The 20037-nt window shown below is 43.6% G+C and overlaps 1 protein-coding gene and 1 non-coding gene across 6 annotated transcripts in view; one reads left to right on the forward strand and one right to left on the reverse strand.

The window, feature by feature from the left end:
* FAM114A1 (family with sequence similarity 114 member A1) overlaps positions 1 to 20037 on the reverse strand; it is a 114298-nt gene that overhangs the window by 60610 nt on the left and 33651 nt on the right. For 4 of the 5 annotated variants that reach the window (XM_042936623.1, XM_042936622.1, XM_042936621.1 and 1 more), the window contains exon 2: positions 2729 to 3081. In XM_042936623.1, the coding sequence (XP_042792557.1) occupies positions 2729 to 3073 (345 nt within the window). In that variant the 5' untranslated portion in view covers positions 3074 to 3081. Of the gene's footprint in view, positions 1 to 2728; positions 3082 to 13674; positions 13708 to 20037 lie in introns of those variants that run through there. The other variant, XM_042936620.1, reaches the window with a different exon arrangement.
* LOC122218771 lies at positions 5272 to 5378 on the forward strand. Its single transcript, XR_006202102.1, has one exon. It is a non-coding gene; the product is annotated as a U6 spliceosomal RNA (small nuclear RNA).

Raw genomic sequence — 20037 nt, forward strand, 5'->3', positions numbered from 1 at the left:
AAATTTGCACCTACTTAGAAGGGTTTATATACGACCTTGGTGGAAGAAATACCCTCTTTCCTCAAGGCCCTCCCACCAGCCATATCGGCTTTCTACCTTCTTCGAACAAACATACTGATGGGCATTCCTCCCACATCTTGGTTTCACTGAGCTTCCGGTGCAATGCCAAACACATACACCCAGAGCCACAGGCCCAACCTGGCCGGCCAATATTTGCACTTCCATCCAGATACTTTTGTGATGCTTCATTATGAAGAAATGCTCTCCTTTCCAAGTCCTTGAAAACTATCAGTGTCGTGTAGGGAAAGGAGGGCAATACCTGTCTACTAATTGGCTCTAACCCTGTGGCATGAAGGAGGTTTACAAAGTGCTTTCAAAAGCAGTGTGCTCAAAAAATTAAGAAGGGGGATAGGTAGGAGCGTGCTGACTTTTTTTTGCTCTAGTTTTATTAGCAGTCTTGTTATCATTATTAGAAGTCTGAAATTGGAATGTATAATCTATCCATTAGGAACATATATACTTTGAATTAGTGGAGCTAGTATAGTTTCTTTAGGTCAGGTCAGGTCATAATGGTGCAGAAAATATGGTTTTCTTAATGTACAAAGATACTTATTAACAGTTGTTTTTATAATAAAAATTGAGAACCAATGTTTCCCACAATAGAAAGCGTGCAGGGAAAACAGTCTCCAGAGTCAGGCATATGGGTATATATAGGTATAGGATTTTAAAATATATATCCAGTTGGCTCTATTCCTCTGGAGAACCCAGACTAATACGGACCCTGGCATCAGCATTTTTAAATGTTTATTTATTTTTGAGAGAGAGGCAAAGTGCGAGTGGGGGAGGGGCAGAGAGAGAGGGAGACACAGAATCTGAAGCAGGGTCCACACTCCAAGCTGTTAGCACAGAGCCTAACGCAAGGCTCCAACTCAGAAACTGTGAGATCATGACCTGAACTGAAGTTGGATGCTTAACCTACTGAGCCACCTAGGTGCCCCAAGCATTTTTTTAAAACATTTCCCAGTGGTAGGGGCGCCTGGGTGGCTCAGTTGGTTAAGCATCCGACTTTGGCTCAGGTCATGATCTCACGGTCCGTGAGTTCGAGCCCCACGTCGGGCTCTGTGCTGACAGCTCAGAGCCTGGAGCCTGTTTCAGATTCTGTGTCTCCCTTTCTCTGACCCTCCCCCGTTCATGCTCTGTCTCTCTCTGTCTCAAAAATAAATAAACGTGAAAAAAAATTAAAAATAAATAAATAAATAAATAAATAAAACATTTCCCAGTGGTTGAAATGTTCAACTAGAGTTGAGAGCCTCTGGTCTAGGAGTGCTTAATCCCTTAGGGGGTCCATGGTGGCTCTGAAGTCTGTGAACTCTTGGAACTCACAAACACAATTTTCCTTGTATGTGTACCATATCTCATAAAAACTCTCAGCTGGTCCTCAGATCCCTTCCATGACATCCCTACAAAACCACTGTTTGCTTTTGTGTAAACATCTCCAGACGTGGGAAACCCCCTCCTCCCTGAGGAAGTCCATCTCATTTTAGAACAGTTCTAAAAGTCAAACCCTTTGAAGAAGCAGAGGCACAAGAAGCCTGATATTGAATAAAAGAATCACAAAATATTAGTCAGAAGTATACCTAGTGCTCTTCATGTGCAACTTCTTCATTTTATAGAGGGAAAAACTGAGGCACAGAGAAATTAGGTATCTTGCTCAAGTTAATAGTGTTAATGATAGGTTCAAGAGGGAATGCCCAGCACTGGTTCTCTGTTTAGTTTCTCCCCTTCATTGCATGTAGTAGTGTCCCTTCAAGGACAGACACGGAGGTGGTCTCTGGTGGCATACTTCAGATGAGCAGGGCTGGGGCCTGGTTGAGGAAAACCGTTATTCCTCCCGCCCCCCCATCCTGTACCATCACTGTGGAAAGCACAGGACTGGAGGGGAGTGGCCTGCCTCCCTCTTTCATGCTGGGAGCCTCTCCATCCCCACCAGTCCCCACGTGGATGAAGGTAAAAATGCCAAGAAAATCTAGTTCGTTGGTCATACTGACATTGTACAAGGTACCAATTTGGAGACACTGGTCTATCTTAATCCCTCAAAAGACAGATGTGGACACTGAAGGGAAGGGGCAATGAACATGCTCTGCCTCTGGTCCTTTGGAAGGTGGTATAGCTGATAATCAAATAGTGATCTGAATGTTTAAGATCCCACAGTAGATCTGTAAATATGTGTTAAAATTTAAGTGGTATTAAAGAAACACTGACTTCTTTAGGGTGGAATCAGGCTTGTTAATAACTTGGACTCTTTATGTCCAATATTTCAATATCTTCCATTTATTACCAAGTAGCTTAATATCTCACTAAGCTGCCTCCTGATTGCCTCATCTATAAATTAAGGTTAATAATATCCATCTCAAAACCTCAAAGAACTGTCGTATGGAGTGAATTACCTGACCCGAAAGTGGCTAGTTGGGTTCCTGGCATAATGATGTGTCCAGTCATTGGTGGCTGTTATTAGTATTACTATAATCATCAAAATGCAAATAACATAATGACCAATTATTCTCATGTATGCCTTTTCTCACCACCCAACACACTTTTGATGACAGAGGTGATGCCATAGTATATTCTGAATCCCCAACCCCCACCCACGGAGCTTGGCACAAATCTGTGCCCACGGTAGGTGTCGATAAGAACTCAGGTTGAACCGAATCGAATGAACCGCTCCTACCGGATTACTCTGCTCTTTCAGGGGTATTTCAGATCCAGGTTCTGCCTCGAGGCTGACGGAGTCAATGCATTCAGCAAGCGCATCCTCAGTCACTTCTCCATTGGGGGGATGCTGCGTGGCACTGGGGTGTTGGGGCTCAGGGTGCTGAGTGCTTGCAGTCTCTGCACACTGAATGGTTGCATTTTCATGCCCATCTCCTGTGGCGTCAGCTGGTGTTGGCTCATTTGGAATCGTAGCTGAATCACAGTGTGCTTCTGTCTCTTTGGGTAAAAACTTGCTATTGGGCATCTTGGTAATTTCTGCTTTGTCTCCAGTGGCTGAGGTGTCACCGGCATCGTCAGACATTTTAATATCTGTCAACATGATTACAAATACTTTCTGCTTTAATCGGAATTGCTAAACTTTATTCAAAGCTCCCAATAATTAAATCTGGTAGGAGTAAACTTTCTTCTATCAATAAGAAACTTTACATAACCTTGGAGTAGGCTGTATAATGGCCCCCACAGGTTATCTACGTCCTGTTCCTTGGACCCTGTGAATGTTACCCTACACAGCAAAAGGGATTTCACATATATGGTTAAATTAAGGATCTTGAGATGGAGATTATCCTGGGTTATTTGGATGGGTCCTAAATGAAACCATAAGTGTCCTCCAAGAGAGGCAGAAGGAAATATGATTACCGAGAGGAACAGGTGAGGAGAGAGCAGGAGCAGAGAGATTGGGGTGATCAAGACGAAGGAGGGGCCGTGAGCCAGGCCAAATATGGGCGGCCACCAGAAGCTGAAAAAGTCAAGGAAACCTTTCTCCCCTCAGAGATGCCAGAAGAAACCAGGCTTACCAACACCTTGACTTTAGCCCAGTGAAAACCAGTTTGGGACTTCTGACCTCCCAGAACTGTAATAGAATAAATCTGTGTTGTTATAAGCCACTAAGTTTGTTGCAATTTGTTACAGCAGCAATAGGAAACTAATGCAACCATGCAATGCTATCTCTAAACTTTCATGGATCTTGTACCTGGTATGCAGGGATATGTATATGGGAACTATGAGTATTATCTGTGTCTGTGAAATTACTTAATATCACTGTATTAATTACAATCACAGCAATAATGAGAATAAGCATAGAAAATACCTGAGAGCTGATCAAAAATGACTTGACATTTAGCTTTGTGATGTCATCAGAGATTCACATTGAGAAAGCAACATATATACATAAGTGTGCTTTGTTGGACACCAGCTGGTGAAGGCCTGGGTTCTGCTGGACAATAGTTGACACAGGGAAACACAGGATGAATTGGAAGGGAAAGAAGTAAGGTATTAAGTCAAATGAGGAATGTCACTATTATGAAATTACCTACAAAGCAGAAAACTCTTTACCAAGTTTGCAAGCTAGTGTGTCATGTAGAACAGCACCGTTCAACAGAACTCTTAAATGATTTAATTTTATATTTTACATAGGCATGTGTGGCTAGTGGCTACCTTACTGGACAGTACAGCTCTAAAAGGCTAGCTCAAGATGATAATTTTCATTTTTTTAAAAAATTAACAAATTTTTATTTGAGAGAGAGAGAGAGAGAGAGAGAGAGGACAGGGGAGAGGGGTAGAGGGAGAGATAGAGAGAATCTCAAGCAGGCTCCATGCTCAGCATGGGGCCTGACATGGGGCTCAATCCCACAAGCCTGGGATCATGACCTAAGCTGAAATCAAGAGTCAGACGCTCGTGGGAGGGGGAATGAGCTAAATGGGTAAGGGGCACTAAGGAATCTACTCCTGAAATCATTGTTGCACTATATGCTAACTAATTTGGATGTAAATTAAAAAAAATAAAAAAATTAAATAACGGTGAAAAAAAAAAGAGCCGCTCAACCAACTGAGCCACCCAGTTGCCCCAAGATGATAATTTTCTTAGGCTAAAATGAAAACACAGAGTTCTCACTACACCAGAAGTCAAGTCTCAGTCAAATCAGTGAGTATTTTTGTCGACCTCGGTGTTTACCAATTGGTCAAACCTCAAGTTGTCACGAAAGCCACAGTATGTAAGAAACCACTTAACATACTGGCCAAATGGAGGTACGGGCTTAGGATCATGTGCACATGTAGCCCTCTTGTCCCCTCACATAGCCATTCCCCAAGGTTGTCTGGCTGTTACCTTTCCTTGTACTACATTCTCTCCCTTGGTGAATCACATTCCTTTCTCACAGTTTCACACACCACTCTTATGTCGTGAGTTTCAAATATCTACCTCATTCCATCGAGATGGAAAGTAATTTAGTGGCTTCCAGGGACAGAAGGGAAGGGGAATGAGGAGGGAATGACTGCTAATGGGTATGGATTTCTTTTGTCCACAAGGAAAATGTTCTAAAATTAGATCGTGGTAATGGCCGTACAACTGTGTGAATATATGAAGACCACTGAACTTTCAAATTCCTTTGAGTGAATTTTGTGGTAGGTGAATTATATCTCAATATATTAAGGATATATATAATACATATAACCTATTGTGTTACATGTTAATAACGCTGTTAATAAAAAAAAAAAATTCTAGCGCTCGCTTCAGCAGCACATGTACTAAAATTGGAACAATACGGAGAAGATTAGGACGGCCCCTGCGCAAGGGTAACACTCAAATTCATGAAGCTTCCATATTTTTAAGAGATGTGGTTCATATATACAATGGAACACTACTTAGCAATGAGAAAGAATGAAATCCTGCCATTTGCAGCAACATGGCTGGAACTGGAAGGTATTATGCTGAGTGAAATAAGTCAGTCAGAGAAGGACAGATGGCATATGTTTTCACTCATGGGGATCTTGAGAAACTTAACAGAAAGACATGGGGGAAAGAAAGGGGGAAAAATAGTTACAAACAGAGAGGGAGAGAGGCAAACAATAAGAGACTCTTAAATACACAGAACAAACTGAGGGTTGATGGGGGGGTAGGGGAGAGGGGAAAGTGGGTAATGGACACTGAGGAAGGCACTTGTTGGGATGAGCACTGGGTGTTGTATGGAAGCCAATCTGACAACAAATTATATTCATAAAAAAAAAATTCTACTTCTGGATAAGTAGTTCTAATGGGCAGCTGGACAACTGTTCCCATCCAAAAGGAAACCTGTGGTCTTATTGTTAATACTAGTTCTTCCTGTTGACTTTTGTGTTCCTTTTAATGGTGCCTAGATTTTCCCTATAACCTAAGCTTAAAACCTCAGCGCTGTCATTAACTAAACCTTCACTCTCTCAAGAATATGTAATATCGATACCTATCATTATTGAGCGCCTATTAAGTCTAGGCTCCTTACATGTATTCTCTCCTGTGAGTTAGATATTATGAGCTCTATTTTACAGACGAGGCAACTGAGGCTCAGAAGTCACACTTTCAGTGACATATTTGAGATTTGAACCATGTCAGAGCCCAACTGCAGTGCCACCAGCCTCTTCTCTCCCAGTGCCCAAATCCTAGAGGCTCTTTATTCAGAATTTATGCCTTTTCTTTTATTTTTACTTCTATTCACTGCCACCACTCTAGATCAGGGTCTCATTATGGTTCATGTTGATGACTTCAACATTGGACTCAGATCTCTACTGTCACTCTCCCTTTCACTTCCCCATCCCTCACCCTCCTGTTCATACATCCTTAGGGGTTTCCCACTTACTATTGGGAGGAGGTGAGAAGCTTCAGCTGGCATCCAAGCACCTCTGTACTCTGTTCCCACTGTGTGTATCTCCCACCATTCCCTTCCAAAACCTGGACCAAGACAATGTAAGTATCCATGCAATGCCTGACATTCACAAAAGACCCTCATGTGGCTGTTGGTTCAATACGTTGTCTTAACACATTCAAGACCCAGTTAAGTACTGCCTCCATTCTTTGTTCTTCCCAACTGGATAGAATTTTTCTTCCTCTGAACTGCCAGAGTGCTTTGCATCTACCTCACCTTGGACAGTTATACTTGCCTTTGGTTTAGAGTCACTTGAGTGTTTTCCTATCACAGTATATTGTAAATTCTATGAACACAAGGAGCTCCCGTGTTTTGTTTTCAGATTTTATGCAGCACTTAACATGGTTGTTTGAACCTAGTGGGAAGCTCAACAAATATGAGTGTTGTTTGATGAATATTTTCAGAGACTTGAGATTAAAATGTAATTTGGATTTGTGTTTTTGTATTTTGGGGGCAAATACCCAGTAGTACGATAACTAGATTGAAGGTGTACCCCTATGTTTATAGCAGCATTATTTACAATAGCCAAACCAAGAAAGCAGTCCAAGTGTCCATCAGTAGATTTATGGATAAAGAAGATGTGGCATATATATACTTACATAACTCAACCCCCCAAAAAGAATGAAATCTTGTCACTTGCAACAACTACCTGGATAGAGCTACAGAGTATGATGCTAAGCGAAATAAGTCAGTCAGATAAAGACAAATACTGTATGATTTCACTCACATGTGGAATTTAGGAAACAAACCAAACAAGCAAAGAAAAAAAGAGAGTGAGAGAGACAAACCAAGAAACAGACTCTAGAGAACTGATGATACCAGAAGGGAGGTGGATGGGGGACGGGTTAAAAAGGTGATAGGGATTAAGGAGGGCACTGGCCATGATGAGCACCAGTGATGTATGGAATTGTTGAATCACTATATTGTAAACCTGAAACTAATATAACTCTGGATGTTAACAATATTGGAATTAAAATTTTTTATTTATATTTTTTATTACTATTTAAAAAAAATTTAATGTTGGGGCGCCTGGGTGGCGCAGTCGGTTAAGCGTCCGACTTCAGCCAGGTCACGATCTCGCGGTCCGTGAGTTCGAGCCCCGCGTCAGGCTCTGGGCTGATGGCTCGGAGCCTGGAGCCTGTTTCCGATTCTATGTCTCCCTCTCTCTCTGCCCCTCCCCCGTTCATGCTCTGTCTCTCTCTGTCCCAAAAATAAATAAAAAATGTTGGAAAAAAAAAAATTAAAAAAAAAAAAAAAAATTTAATGTTTATTTATTTTTGAGAGAGACAGAGACAGAGTGAGAATGGATTAATGGCAGAGAGAGAGGGAGACACAGAATCCAAAGCAGGCTCCAGGCTCCACACAGAGCCTGATGCGGGGCTCGAACTCACCCGTGAGATCATGACCTGAGCCGAAGTCGGATGCTCAACCGGCTGAGCCACCCACACGCCCCTAAAGTTTTTTTAAATGTAATTTGAAATGAAAGCAAACAGAAAATGCCTTTACCCCATTTACTACTCAAGAGCTATCTTACAGCTAATGGTTCCAAATGATCCATATCGTCTTTCTTTTGTTCCTTAACCTCCAGGTTAACTAAGTTAGAACGTTTTCTTTTATTTTTCTAAAGTTTATTTATTTATTTTTAGAAATAGTGCAAGCAAGTGAGGGGCAAAGAAAGAGAGAGAATCCCAAGCAGGCTCTGCACCACCAACATGGAACTTGACCACTGGGCTGGAACCCACGAACCACGAGATCATGATCTGAGCCAAAATCAAGAATCAGACACTTAACCGACTGAGCCACCCAGGTGCCCCTAGAAGGTCTCCTTTTAAATAAAAATCCTTGGGTTCAGTAATAACACTCCTATAAACAAGTCTATAGGTGGGAATAGCAAAAAAAAAAAAAAAAAAAAAAAAATGCATACTTCCCTTTAGCTGGTATATAAAGTTTAGGATATTTAAGGTTGGAGATGGTGTGTCAATGACTAGCCAATGCCTAGTTGAAATAGTAAAGAATGAAACAAGGCCACTGCCCAGAAAAGGCAGTTGCTGTGGCTCGTGGGAGGAAGGCAGAACTGAGTGATGGTACTTGAAAAGCTGCTGTCCTTTTGTAAACAAATAAAATCTTCTTGAAAATCTCAGAGTCAGGACTGGGTTAGGGCTGGGGGTTGGCAAACTATAGCCTGCTGGCCAGATTGTGCCCTCCGCCTGTTCTGGTAAATCAAATTTTATGGGGACACAGATACGTTCATTTGTTTACGTACTGTCTGTGGCTTCTCTAGCACTACAACAGCTGAGTTGAGTAGCTGAGACCATATGGCCCATAAAGTCGCAAAGCCTAAAATATTTACTATCTGGCCTTTTACAAAAATGTTTGCTGACCCATGGTCTAGAACATTGCTTGGTTTCCATGATCTAGAAATTTTTGTTTTAATTTGTCCTATCCTTGCCTGGGTCCTAGGGGCATTAGGAGAATGGCCCTGTGAGTAAATGATGCTTCAACATCACTTTTGTTCCCATTTTTTATTCATCAATAGCTGGCCATAGACACTGTCTGATATTTTCATTTCTTTGTAAGGTAATTTGAAAATCCTTATTATTAATCTGGATTATTAAGGCACTCCAAACTATTTCACTTTTCTATAAACAGGGACGTAAGGATAAACCTGGCTATAATAAATGTTCATGGGCAAATAAAAAGTGTTTTTTTGTTGTTGTTGTTGTTGATTCTGCTTTGCCCTAAATGTGTTGCAGTGCTGTTCATAATGTACTCTAAAATACCTCTGCATGTATCGTGTGACATGCATGCAGGTTTGCTGCAATTTACAGCCTAGGGGTGGCTGGTTAACACCGAAGTGCCCTATTCAGGAATGTCCTCTCCAGAAGACTTGAGTTAGCATTCAAAATCTGTAATTGGGTGTCCACTTCTAGAGACGGTTTAACCATCATCCCCTTTAATCAGAACCCCAGGATGTGCTAATTAGCACAAGGGATATTAGAAGCCATTTTTCACCAGTGAAACAGAAGATGCCTGAGATATGTGGATTGGCAACTAATAACATACAGGTGCAATCCGCCCTTCTATTACCAGGGCATAAGATTCTATTGGGTTCAGCAGTTTAGTGGTCTTTGAGAGAGAGATCTTCTAGTTATGCTTTTCGGGAGAACCCCAAAACCTGACTGGGTTAGCTGAGTCCTGCCTGTAGAGCAGTCCATGCCAGAGGCCTTAAAGGTCAGAGAGCTTGGACTTCATCAAGCTTCTCAGAACAAGCTGATGGCCAAATTGCCTTAGGTCAATTGTAGAAAAACTGCAAAGACAGAAACCTCTCTTCCCTGGAGCTGCTCTGCATTCCACCAGCTACAGGAAGCCATTCCTTCAGAAATGCCCCAAATTAGCTATAAGGTATTGAACCCATACTGTTTAAAATATTTATGGACAACTTACAAGTTTCAAAAAGACTGTATTTTTACATCCGTTTAGAGAGTCAAAATGGTCACCATAATATTTACCCTACTTTAACTTCTTTTTTTAATGTTTATTTATTTTGAGAGAGAGAGAGAGAGAGAGCGAGCATGTGTAAGCAGGGGAGGGGCAGAGAGGAAGAAAGAGAATCCCAAGCAGGCTCCCCACTCTGAGCGCAGAGCCAATGCAGGGCTCAAACTTACGAACCGAGAGATCATGATCCAAGCTGAAATCAAGAGTCAGATGCTTAACTGACTGAGCCACCCAGGCGCCCTTTAACTTCTAATTGTATGTATCTTTAATCTATATTGACTTCTGCCTGTTACAGGTCTGTATTTTCTCTAAACCAGAACCAAAACCAAAAATTATTTTCATTTGTTTGTTCTGATAGACCTTTGTCTACTCTGGGTGTTATGATAGGAGAGATGAAATCAGTTTTAACACTGTGCCCTCTTATCTGAGGCCATTAGAAACTGTTGTGTCTTAAATAGAAAGCTGTGTCTGCACAGTGACTGTCAGAGTGCACCAGGACCACAGCTGTGATACGCACTGTGTTTCCTAGGACAGTCCCCATGTCGGCCTGGGGGCCCCAGAAGCAATCAGACTTATAAATCTCTCCTGATTTACGGTTTGGAACATTGATCACTGCAGCCATGTCTTGTGGCTTTGATGCTAGCGAAACTGAACCCAGAGAAACAAGGAGGCTTCTTTAGAACACTTCAAGGAGAGGAAGAGTGGCATATAAAGGAGCCTTTGTAGGCTGGGAATAAGTTAGTTTTTCATGAGTAAATTCATTCATCACCTAAAATGCTCCCAGAACTATGCTAGGTATTGGAGCAGCAACATCATAGGCTCCAAAAATAAGTTTAAAGCGGAAGCCATGACTACTATCCTTCAGAAAATGAATAATCTGTTTTCATTTTATTCCTGGTCAATGAAGGTCCAGGAAACAACTTCAGCTAACATGAAATGGGTAAATGATGACAAAAAACGGCACATCCAATAAGGGAACGATGTGCCCGAATTAGACTGACCTTGTGCAAGGGAGAACCTTGAAAATGGTTTTGCTATGGTTACTCAGGCATGATAGGATCAGAGTATGTTCAAATGCCCAGTATCAGGAAGGAATTCTAGATAATCAGGATGAATGTGTGGCTGGGCTAGGAGGCAGCATGGAGGAATAGTGGGGGGAGAGAGAGACAGTATTCTGAGGTGGAAAGAGCATGCCCTGGCCCCACCCTCTCTTTGTGGGTACACAACGCACTCTCGGTGGGCTTCCTCACTTCCTGCTCTTAGACAAACTGGACAAAATGACCTGGATACTTGGTTCCCGAACACCAAAAACGGCAGGACTGGGACCAGTTCCTGATGATAGAGAAAAATGAGGACAAGATAGCAAGTTTTTTTGTCAATCTAAATTTATTAAATTAAAGGACTGCCTTCATCTTGCAAGTTTAGCCTGCGTGCTTTCCTTGGTATTAAAATGTCTTTAATTTTATGAAATAGTAGTGCAGGGGATAGATTTTTTTAAATGGTCTCATTTGGCAAGATATGAGTTTGGTAACAGGATAGACTGTAAAATCACTGCCCCCAATTTTATAAAGGGGCTGGGGTGCCTGGGTGGCTCAGTCACTTAAGCATCCGACTTTGGCTCAGGTCATGATCTCACAGTTCGTGATTTCGAGCCCCGCATTGGGCTCTGTGCTGACAGTTCAGAGCCTGGAGCTTGCTTTGGATTCTGTGTCTCCCTCTCTCTCTGCCCTTCCCCTGCTCACACTCTGTCTTTCTCTCTCAAAAAATTTAAAAAAAAAAGTTAAAAAAAATGTTTTAAAGGGGCTGGTCAGTGAAGGAGCAGGAACAAAAAACCTCTGCATGAGAGGTTAATCAGCTTATAAGAGTTCTCCACCTATGGAGCTTAACAAGTGGTGGGCCCGAGCCCCAGCCTCTTTTTCCTCTGGTCTAGCCTCCACCTGTCTCCTACGTATTTTTCTGAAACACAGATGGGACCTATTTGCTCTCGTTTAAAAACCATTAGGTTGAAACACCTTTGCATGACATCTGTGAGCCTTCATAATTCAGCTCCCATCTCTCCACCTCTTGTAACTCTTAATACACCCTACACTCGCCTCACCAGACTTCCCATCATTACCAAGTCTGTAAACATTCCCACATCCTTGCCTTTGCCTATCTGGTTCCTCTGCCTGGGCTGCCCTACCTTCAACTGCTTTGCAAACTCCTATTTGTCTCTCCATGTCTAGTGTATTTCTTACTCTGAAATTTTCCTTAATTTGCCCCACTCTTTCCAAAAAACTAATTGCTCCCTCTTCCATGCTGTATGTGTGTGTGTGTGAGAGACAGTGATACTTTGCACTAACCTCTATGGCATTTATAAGGAGTATTTGTTTCTGTGTCATTTTCTCCTCCAGGACTGTGACCAGCAAGCACTTAGCTTGGTTTCTAACCCTCAGATGTTTACGGAATTGAAATATATTGTTTGATATTGATTAAGGAAGAATATTTGATATATGCTGGACTTCTAAATAAAGGGCTACCTATATGAACTGAATCTCTGATTTTCTAGAAGGCCCCCATTCACCCTCAAATTCCTTCTGCACTGGCTTGTGCTTCAAATACCACCCCGGAAGTTTCATTCCTTCGCTCAAAGCTTACAATGTAAGTAAGCAGTTAGCAGATTCTTTCCTGAGCTCAGGTTCTGAGGGAGGAAAGGACAGAGAGAACTGGGAATGAATATGGGTGAGGTCAGAAAGGGGCACTAAGAGGAAAAGAGGACAGAAAGAGGCCTCTGAACAGACAGGCTGTCTCCTTAGTTATCTCAAATTGGAGTTCAAGAGAGACTGATTTTAGAAGCCACCTGCTTGTAACTCTAATTCTCAGGATGGGAATTGATGGGATGAATGGGGCACAGATACTGCTTTTAGCCCAGACAGAGATGTCTTCCTACTCTAGGAAAGGACGGTGAAGTTCAGGTGCCAGATCTGAGATGGCTGGAAATACTCACCAGAATCCATGGTGGAAGATCAGTGAGTGAGTGCGTGGGGGGCTGGGGAGGGGCGGGGGACAGGGGGTAGGCTCCGCCTGGGGGATGTGAATCCAGGTAGCACTAGCTTAGGGTGTTGGCTGGGGTGGAAGAGCGTGTGAAGCTGAAGGAAGAGAGATGCTGAAGTTGGCTGGGAGGTCAAGGCCAGAGCTCGGTTTTCCGGGACCAAGGACAGGCGAACCCCAGGATGGAGGACTTTGCCTTATGGGGAGCTGCTCCCTCTGTGCCCCTGGCGGCAGGGATCCTGCAGCCTCCTCTGACTCGGACCTGGGGCACTGGAGAAACTTTTTCAGACTTGCTTGGTGCCGCGACCGGATACTTTGAGAACACAAGGCAGTCTCCGCGGAGGTTCAGGCCGGCCGAGGGGGCAGACCCCGAGTGCGGGCGTGTGGGTGTGTGCATGAGCGTGGACCCGGAGCGACACACACTCACACACACACACTCACACGCCCGCACCCACACAGGGCCCTCGGCCGCGCCTCCCGCGCCTCCCCAGACCTTCACCCCCCAAGTCCGGTCCTCCCGGGTCCCGCGCGCGGTGCCAAGTCCCTGTCGATGGCTTCCCACTAAAGCGGAGGGCAGAATTTGGGGACCAGGACAAGGAGAGACGGCAGGGTCTGCCCACCACCCAGATGCGGCTGTCCTCGCACTCCCCCGCCCTCCCGGGGAAGGGGAAGGGGAAGGGGAGAGGGTGCCCGGGGCTCTTACCGCTCCGGCGGCCGAGTGCGCGCGGGAGCGCCGGGCGGGTCCCGCCCCGCCACGTCGGCAGGGCCGGCGGGGACGCGGCCGGAGGGCGGGCCCGGAGGGGGGACAAGGGGGCGGCCGGCCGAGCTGCCCCGCCCCGCGGTCGGCCCAAGCGGAGCCCCGCCCCCGCGGGCGCCCCGCCCCAGCGCCCGAGCGCAGCCGAGGCGCCCGGGCACCTTCTTCCTCCGGGCCCGGATCCTCGCGGGATAACTAGGCTTTTCCAGCCCTGTGCCCGCAGGAAGAGCCGGACGGACGCCCACCCCCACCCTGGGCGGGTCTTGGGGTTCTCCGCATCCATTTCCTACCTTTAAAAGTGCCGGAAAACCCTGCGGGCAGTTTCCCCGGGAAGGGATCGCTCAAGTTCGGCCAGAGTTTTTGATGCCTCGATTGTGCGTTAAACAGCTTTCCCTTACCTTGTTTGTGGGAGTGTCATTTGATTTAAAATCGGCCAACTAAACAAAAAACACTTTCTAGAAGGCCAGTTTGGAAATGGGGATCAGAATTCAAAAGCAGTAGCTTTGGCCCAGGAGTTCCACATCTGCGAATTTGTCTTAAGCCAATGTGCCAGTATGTATGTGCAAGGATGTTTATTGCGGTTGTTTGTGCCCGAGAAAACCCGGTCATAATCTGTCCCACAATAAAGGATTGGTGAAGTAAACCATAGCATCTTCAAACAATCAGATATGTTGTAGCCATTAAAAATTATAACTCTACATCCGATTTGTTGACAGCAAAGAAGGAAGGCCATAGCCGAATATTAAGTGTAGGGCAGGGGAAGTTTACAAAAGTGTCATGTATGGTATAAACCTTCTCTTGTAAATATATATACGTGTACATATATTTTATATAAGTTAGGGACAATGCAGTTTTAAAAACAGTGATTCGTTCTGAGTTCTGCAATTGTGAGTGTTAGCAGATTTTGTTTGAAAGGTGTGACAGGCGTGTTTCGGTGAACCATGGACGCAAACACTATGCTTGTGACTTCTGCGCCTAAGGACAGCAAGCACCTTTGCCACACCTGCCCTCCCTGCTGCGCTGAACGGTAGCCGCCCGATCAAACATTCCCTCTTCACGGCTGGTTTCCTTATCGCCTTTGACCCAAACCACACCTTTCCGAGAACAGAATACGGGGCAAGCAACTGCAGCAACAGGTTTTGTTGCTGACTGCAAATTATGCCCTTTTACTGAAATGCTGCTGCTTCTAAGCCCACCAGGATTTATTTCAAAAGTTGTTATTTTTTGCAACTTAAAATTTTTTTATTCATTAAAAATATTTGGGAGTATTAAAGAATAAAACATTCTTTAAGACATATAGGAAAGCAGAGAATAATATGACAAATGTTTGTATAAGAAAAAAGTAGATAATATTATGACAATATGAAGATTGAATAACTTTTCTTTTTTGTCATATTTATTTTAGAACCTTCTTTTATTTATTTATTTTTTTTAAGTGTATTTATTTATTTATTTCTTTAGAGAGAGAGGCAGTGATAGGGAGAGGGAGAATCCCCAGCAGGTTCTACGATAATCAGCACAGACCCTAATGCAGGACTCAAACTCACCAACTGTGAGATCATGACCTGAGCCAAAACCAAGAGTTGGACCCTTAACGGCCTGAGCCACCCAGGTACCCCTAGAGCATTCTTTTAAAAGAAAAAAAAAATGTTACAGATATGTTTGAAATCTACTCCCTTCCATTCTTCACCTTCCCTGGAGGTCACCACTATCCTGTAGCTGTTGTGTATCCTCCCCACCCATATTTCTATACTGCACATCTCTTTATCCACAAATACTATATTTTTCAAAAATTTTAAATGTTTTTATTTTATTTTTGAGAGAGAGACAAAGCACGAACAGGGGAAGGGCAGAGAGAGGGAGACACAGAATCCGAAGCAGGCTCCAAGCTCTGAGCTGTCAGCACAGAGCCCCATGTGGGGCTGGAACTCACCGACCACGAGATCATGACCTGAGCTGAAGTCAGATGCTCAACCAACTGAGCCACCCAGGCACCCCTCAATGTTTTAAAATTGTATAAATAACATCCTATGTGCCATTATATTTTTGAGAATCATTTATGTTCATAGATTGTAGATCTAGTACATTCATTTTAAAGTCCTTATAGGATTCCATTGTACGATTATCCACAACTTATCAATTCCCCAATTGATGGACATTTAGTGTATTTCATGTTTCACTATTACACATAGTGCTGCAATGGCCTCCTTTGTGTATATTGTCTTATATTGCAGGCTAGAAATGGAATAGACAGGTCACCTTTTTTTAGATACTTGAAATTGTCCTCCAAATTGGTTCAACTGAGGGAAGCTGAAGGACTCCATAAAAATCTCCTTCTTGCTTTTTTTCTTGCTTCTATTCTTGCTAGTACCTGCACTCATACGTGTTCCTCATAGTACAAATAATGCATGCCCTCCTTGTAAGGGACAAGGAGTTAATGATTTCTTTAGTCTTCCAACACAATAGATAACATCTAAGAAAGGACTGGGAGAGAATGATCGGATAAACCCATCACATGCCTATTCCAGACCATTGGTGCTAGACATCTCAATGCCAAGACCCTTTGGCTCCAAGGAATAAGTGAGTTATGGAGGATACCTGGACACTTGTCTTTCTTGTAACCAGTTCTTGGACGCCTGAGAGGACACATACACCAGACCACAGTCCTCAATAAAAACTTCAGACCAGGAACAAAGAAGAGACTCTCTTTCCTTTTCCTTTCTGCGTCTTCCAGATGCTCTGTCTGTATGTGCACTGTCTCTGTATCATCAACAAACTCTGCTCTCACTCCATCCTGGCTATTTCTATCCAGTGTGTAGCCAAGGACCCTCTTGGCTGGTCCTGCGGGACCCCCTCTGGATCCATGGCCCCAGCCTGCCTACATCACAACCATTCATTAAACCCAACTTCTTTTGAGTATGTGCCTAGATCTGCTCTAGCTGCTCTAGAACTTGCATTCTGTTGAAAAGGAGATAGACTCTAACTAGATAACATATCAGATGGTGGCATAAAGCAATGTATAGTGTCCATAGGTCTAGAATATCCTGGGTGGGAGTAACCGTGGTCAGGGAAGGTCTTGACAATAAAGTGACATTTCAGTGTAGATTTTAAGGAAGTAAAGGAGTGAACAATGGTGATATGTGGGGACAGTTTCAGGCAGAGAGGACTGCAAGAGCAGTGTGGGGGCATGCTTGGTGCACTCAGAGAATGGTAATGTGGCCAGTGTGGCTCGAGCAGAGGGAGGATGGGGCAGAGTGGCAGGAATGAGGCCATCGAGATAGTGAAGTCTAAAAGATGAGGCAGATAAGGTAGTGCCTTGCAAACCATAATAGGGATTTTAGCTTATACTTTGAGTGAAATGAGAACCCTTACAGATTTTGAGTAGGAGTGTGCCGTGATTCTAGTGTCTGATTGTAATTGGGTTGGGATAGGGTGAAGTTTGGTGGGTAGCAGGAAGGACAGAAGCAGACAGACCAGTTAGGAAGTCATTACAGTTATCTGTGTGAGAGATGACTATGGTTTTGGCCATTTTGGAATGGTGGAGGGCACGAGGGGTGTTTTGCTTATGGAGACGTTTCAAAGAAAAGCCCAGCCAAATTTGCTCAAGGATTGGATGCAGACTTGGAGGAAAAGAAAGAAGTCAAACATTAGTCCAAGGGTTTTGACCTGAATGACTGCAAGAACAGAAGTATCACTTATTGAGATCAGGAAGGATGCAAAAGGGACAGGTTTGAGGTTTGAGGTAGTGAAGATTCAAGCACTTGATTTGCAACAAGAAAAGTTTAGCAAATGTTTAGCAGGCAGTTGGGTGTAAGAGTCTGGAGTTCAGGGGAGAAGTCTGGGCTGGAGATAGTAACTGGGGAGTCATCAGTAAATCAATAGTTTTGAAGCTATGAACCAGGATGAGAATGCACAGAGTTGCAGAAGAGAAGAGGCCCAGGACTGAGTCTTAGTTGTGCCAAGTCGGAGAGATAAGGAGAACCCAGAAGGAGACTGGGAAGGAATGCAGTGATTTAGCAAGAAGTTGGGAGGGAGGTGTATGCGAATGGCAATGGAGGAGGGGAGTATGGGGTCCCAGAAGCTAAGTAAGAAAACTTTTCAAGATCTTTTAACTGTGTTAAATACTGCCAATAGATCTGATGAAAACTGAGAATTGGTCAGTCCAATTGAAAATTGGATTTGGCAATGTGGACGTCATTGGTGACCTTAACAAGAATAATTTCTTTGGAGTGATAGAGGAAGAAACCTGATTGGAGTAGGTTTGAGAGAATGGAAGGAGACTTTAGAGACAGTGAGTACAACAACTCTTTCAAGGAGTTCTGGTGTAAAGGGGAGCAAAGATGAAGAGACTGAGGGTTCAAATATGAGAGAAGTTGTAGCATTATATGCTAATTAGAACCATATATTAGAGCAAAAAAAAAATGATGATGTAGTAGAGAAAAGATCATTGCAAGAGTGAGAGAGTGATTTCCTTGAGTGGACAAGCAGGGATGGAAGTCAATGCTCAATGGGGAGGAAGCTCTTGACTGAGTTCATTCAGGTCAACAAAGGAAGACACGTACAACAGGTAGACACATACAAGTAGGCTAGTAGAGTCTTGGGGGAGGATGTGGAAATGCTCTTCTGGTTGCTTTGCTTTTCTGCATGAAAAATGAAGCATCATCAGCTGAGAGAGAGGAAGGAAGGGGGTGTTGGCAGCATAAGAGAGGAAAGGAGGTATAAGATAGGGGAGAGTGAACAGGCTCAGGAAAGGGGGGGGTAGATAAGGTAGTAGGATTGCTGCTCCTTCTTGAGGTTGGGACCCAGTCATGAATTTCGAGTAAAACAGTCAGCGTGGGTATTTTCTCCAGCTGCATTGAGCTGCTCAGGCTCTGTGTAGTCCAGTGGTGAGTTGGATTTAACCTGGGTAGAGGAGAGTGGAATAAGGTAGCTGAGCGTAAACGTAGAGGGATGATTAAAAGGATGCATCATGAGCTTTCAGTCCAATGCAGCGGGGCTGAGGACTTGTCGGCAGCAGAGGGAGAGAATTAGAGGTCGTAGCTGGAGAGCGGGATGCTGGCAAGTGAGATTATGGAGAGGGTACAGCCATTGGCAATAATAATATTTCGGGTATAATGAGGGAATGGATGGCTGAGGTGGGTTGCAGTATAAGATCATTAGCAGAGAGAATATCAAAGAACTAAGAAGCGGGGGGTGTGGAATGAAAGTATCTCTACATAGTTATTGGAATTACTAGAATTATGGCAGGGGTGGTATTGTACTTGGACGGTGAGCATTGCTGAAATACTCAGTGAATGAAGGAGTGATGGGACTCTGGGTGATTGCAACCAGGAGGGGTAGGTTTCAAAGACTGATCTGGAGGTAGCAGTGAGAGTCAAGGACACCTACATCATTTCCAGGCCGTGAGGTGTGAAGGGTGCAGCCGAGGAAAACGGGCCACTAGAGGGCGATGTGTTTAGAATGACATTTACATCTAAGTGCCCTGATCCTTCTGAACTGGATCACCTGGAGAGCTTTTAAAATAATACTGATGCCTGGTGCCATCCTGGACCACTTAAGTCAGAATCTCTGAACATGTATGAGAGTTCCTGTTTCCTCATGATCTGACCAGCATTTGGTATTAGATGTTTTAATTTTTGTCCATCCCAGGTGTGTACAATGGTGTCTCCTGGTTGTCTTGTTTTGTATTTTCCCATATTCTAATAAGGATTCATTCCTTACTATATGTTGAATCTATTTCTTTTTACTTTTCTGTTATCCATCTGTTTATATCTTTGCTAATTTCCCACCATTGGGCTTATTACTCATTTTCCTATTGGCTTGTAAGAATTCCTAATATATTTTGGATATTAATACTTTTGTGGTTACATGTGTTGCAAATAATTTTCCTAGACTGTGACTTGTCTTTTTTTTTTTTTTAATTCAGCATATTTGGATTTTTTTTAAAGTTTATTTATTTTTGAGAGAGAGACAGAGCATGAACAGGGGAGGGGCAGAGAGAGGGGGCGACACAGAATCGGAAGCAGGCTCCAGGCTCTGAGCCATCAGCCCAGAGCCCGACACGGAGCTCGAACTCACGGACCGCTAGATCGTGACCTGAGCTGAAGTCGACGCTTAACCGACTGAGCCACCCGGGTGCCCCAGCATATTTGGATTTTAATACAAATTTTAAGTTATCAATTTTATTTTTAATGGTTTGTATATTTTATGATATAATTTTAATATAACCTGTTTTTAAAGCTGTTGATGGGGTGCCTGGGTGGCTCAGTCGGTTAAGCGTCTGACTTAGCTCAGGTCATGATCTCATGGTTC

This window comes from Panthera leo, chromosome B1 (assembly GCF_018350215.1).
Source record: "Panthera leo isolate Ple1 chromosome B1, P.leo_Ple1_pat1.1, whole genome shotgun sequence".
NCBI lineage: Eukaryota > Metazoa > Chordata > Mammalia > Carnivora > Felidae > Panthera > Panthera leo.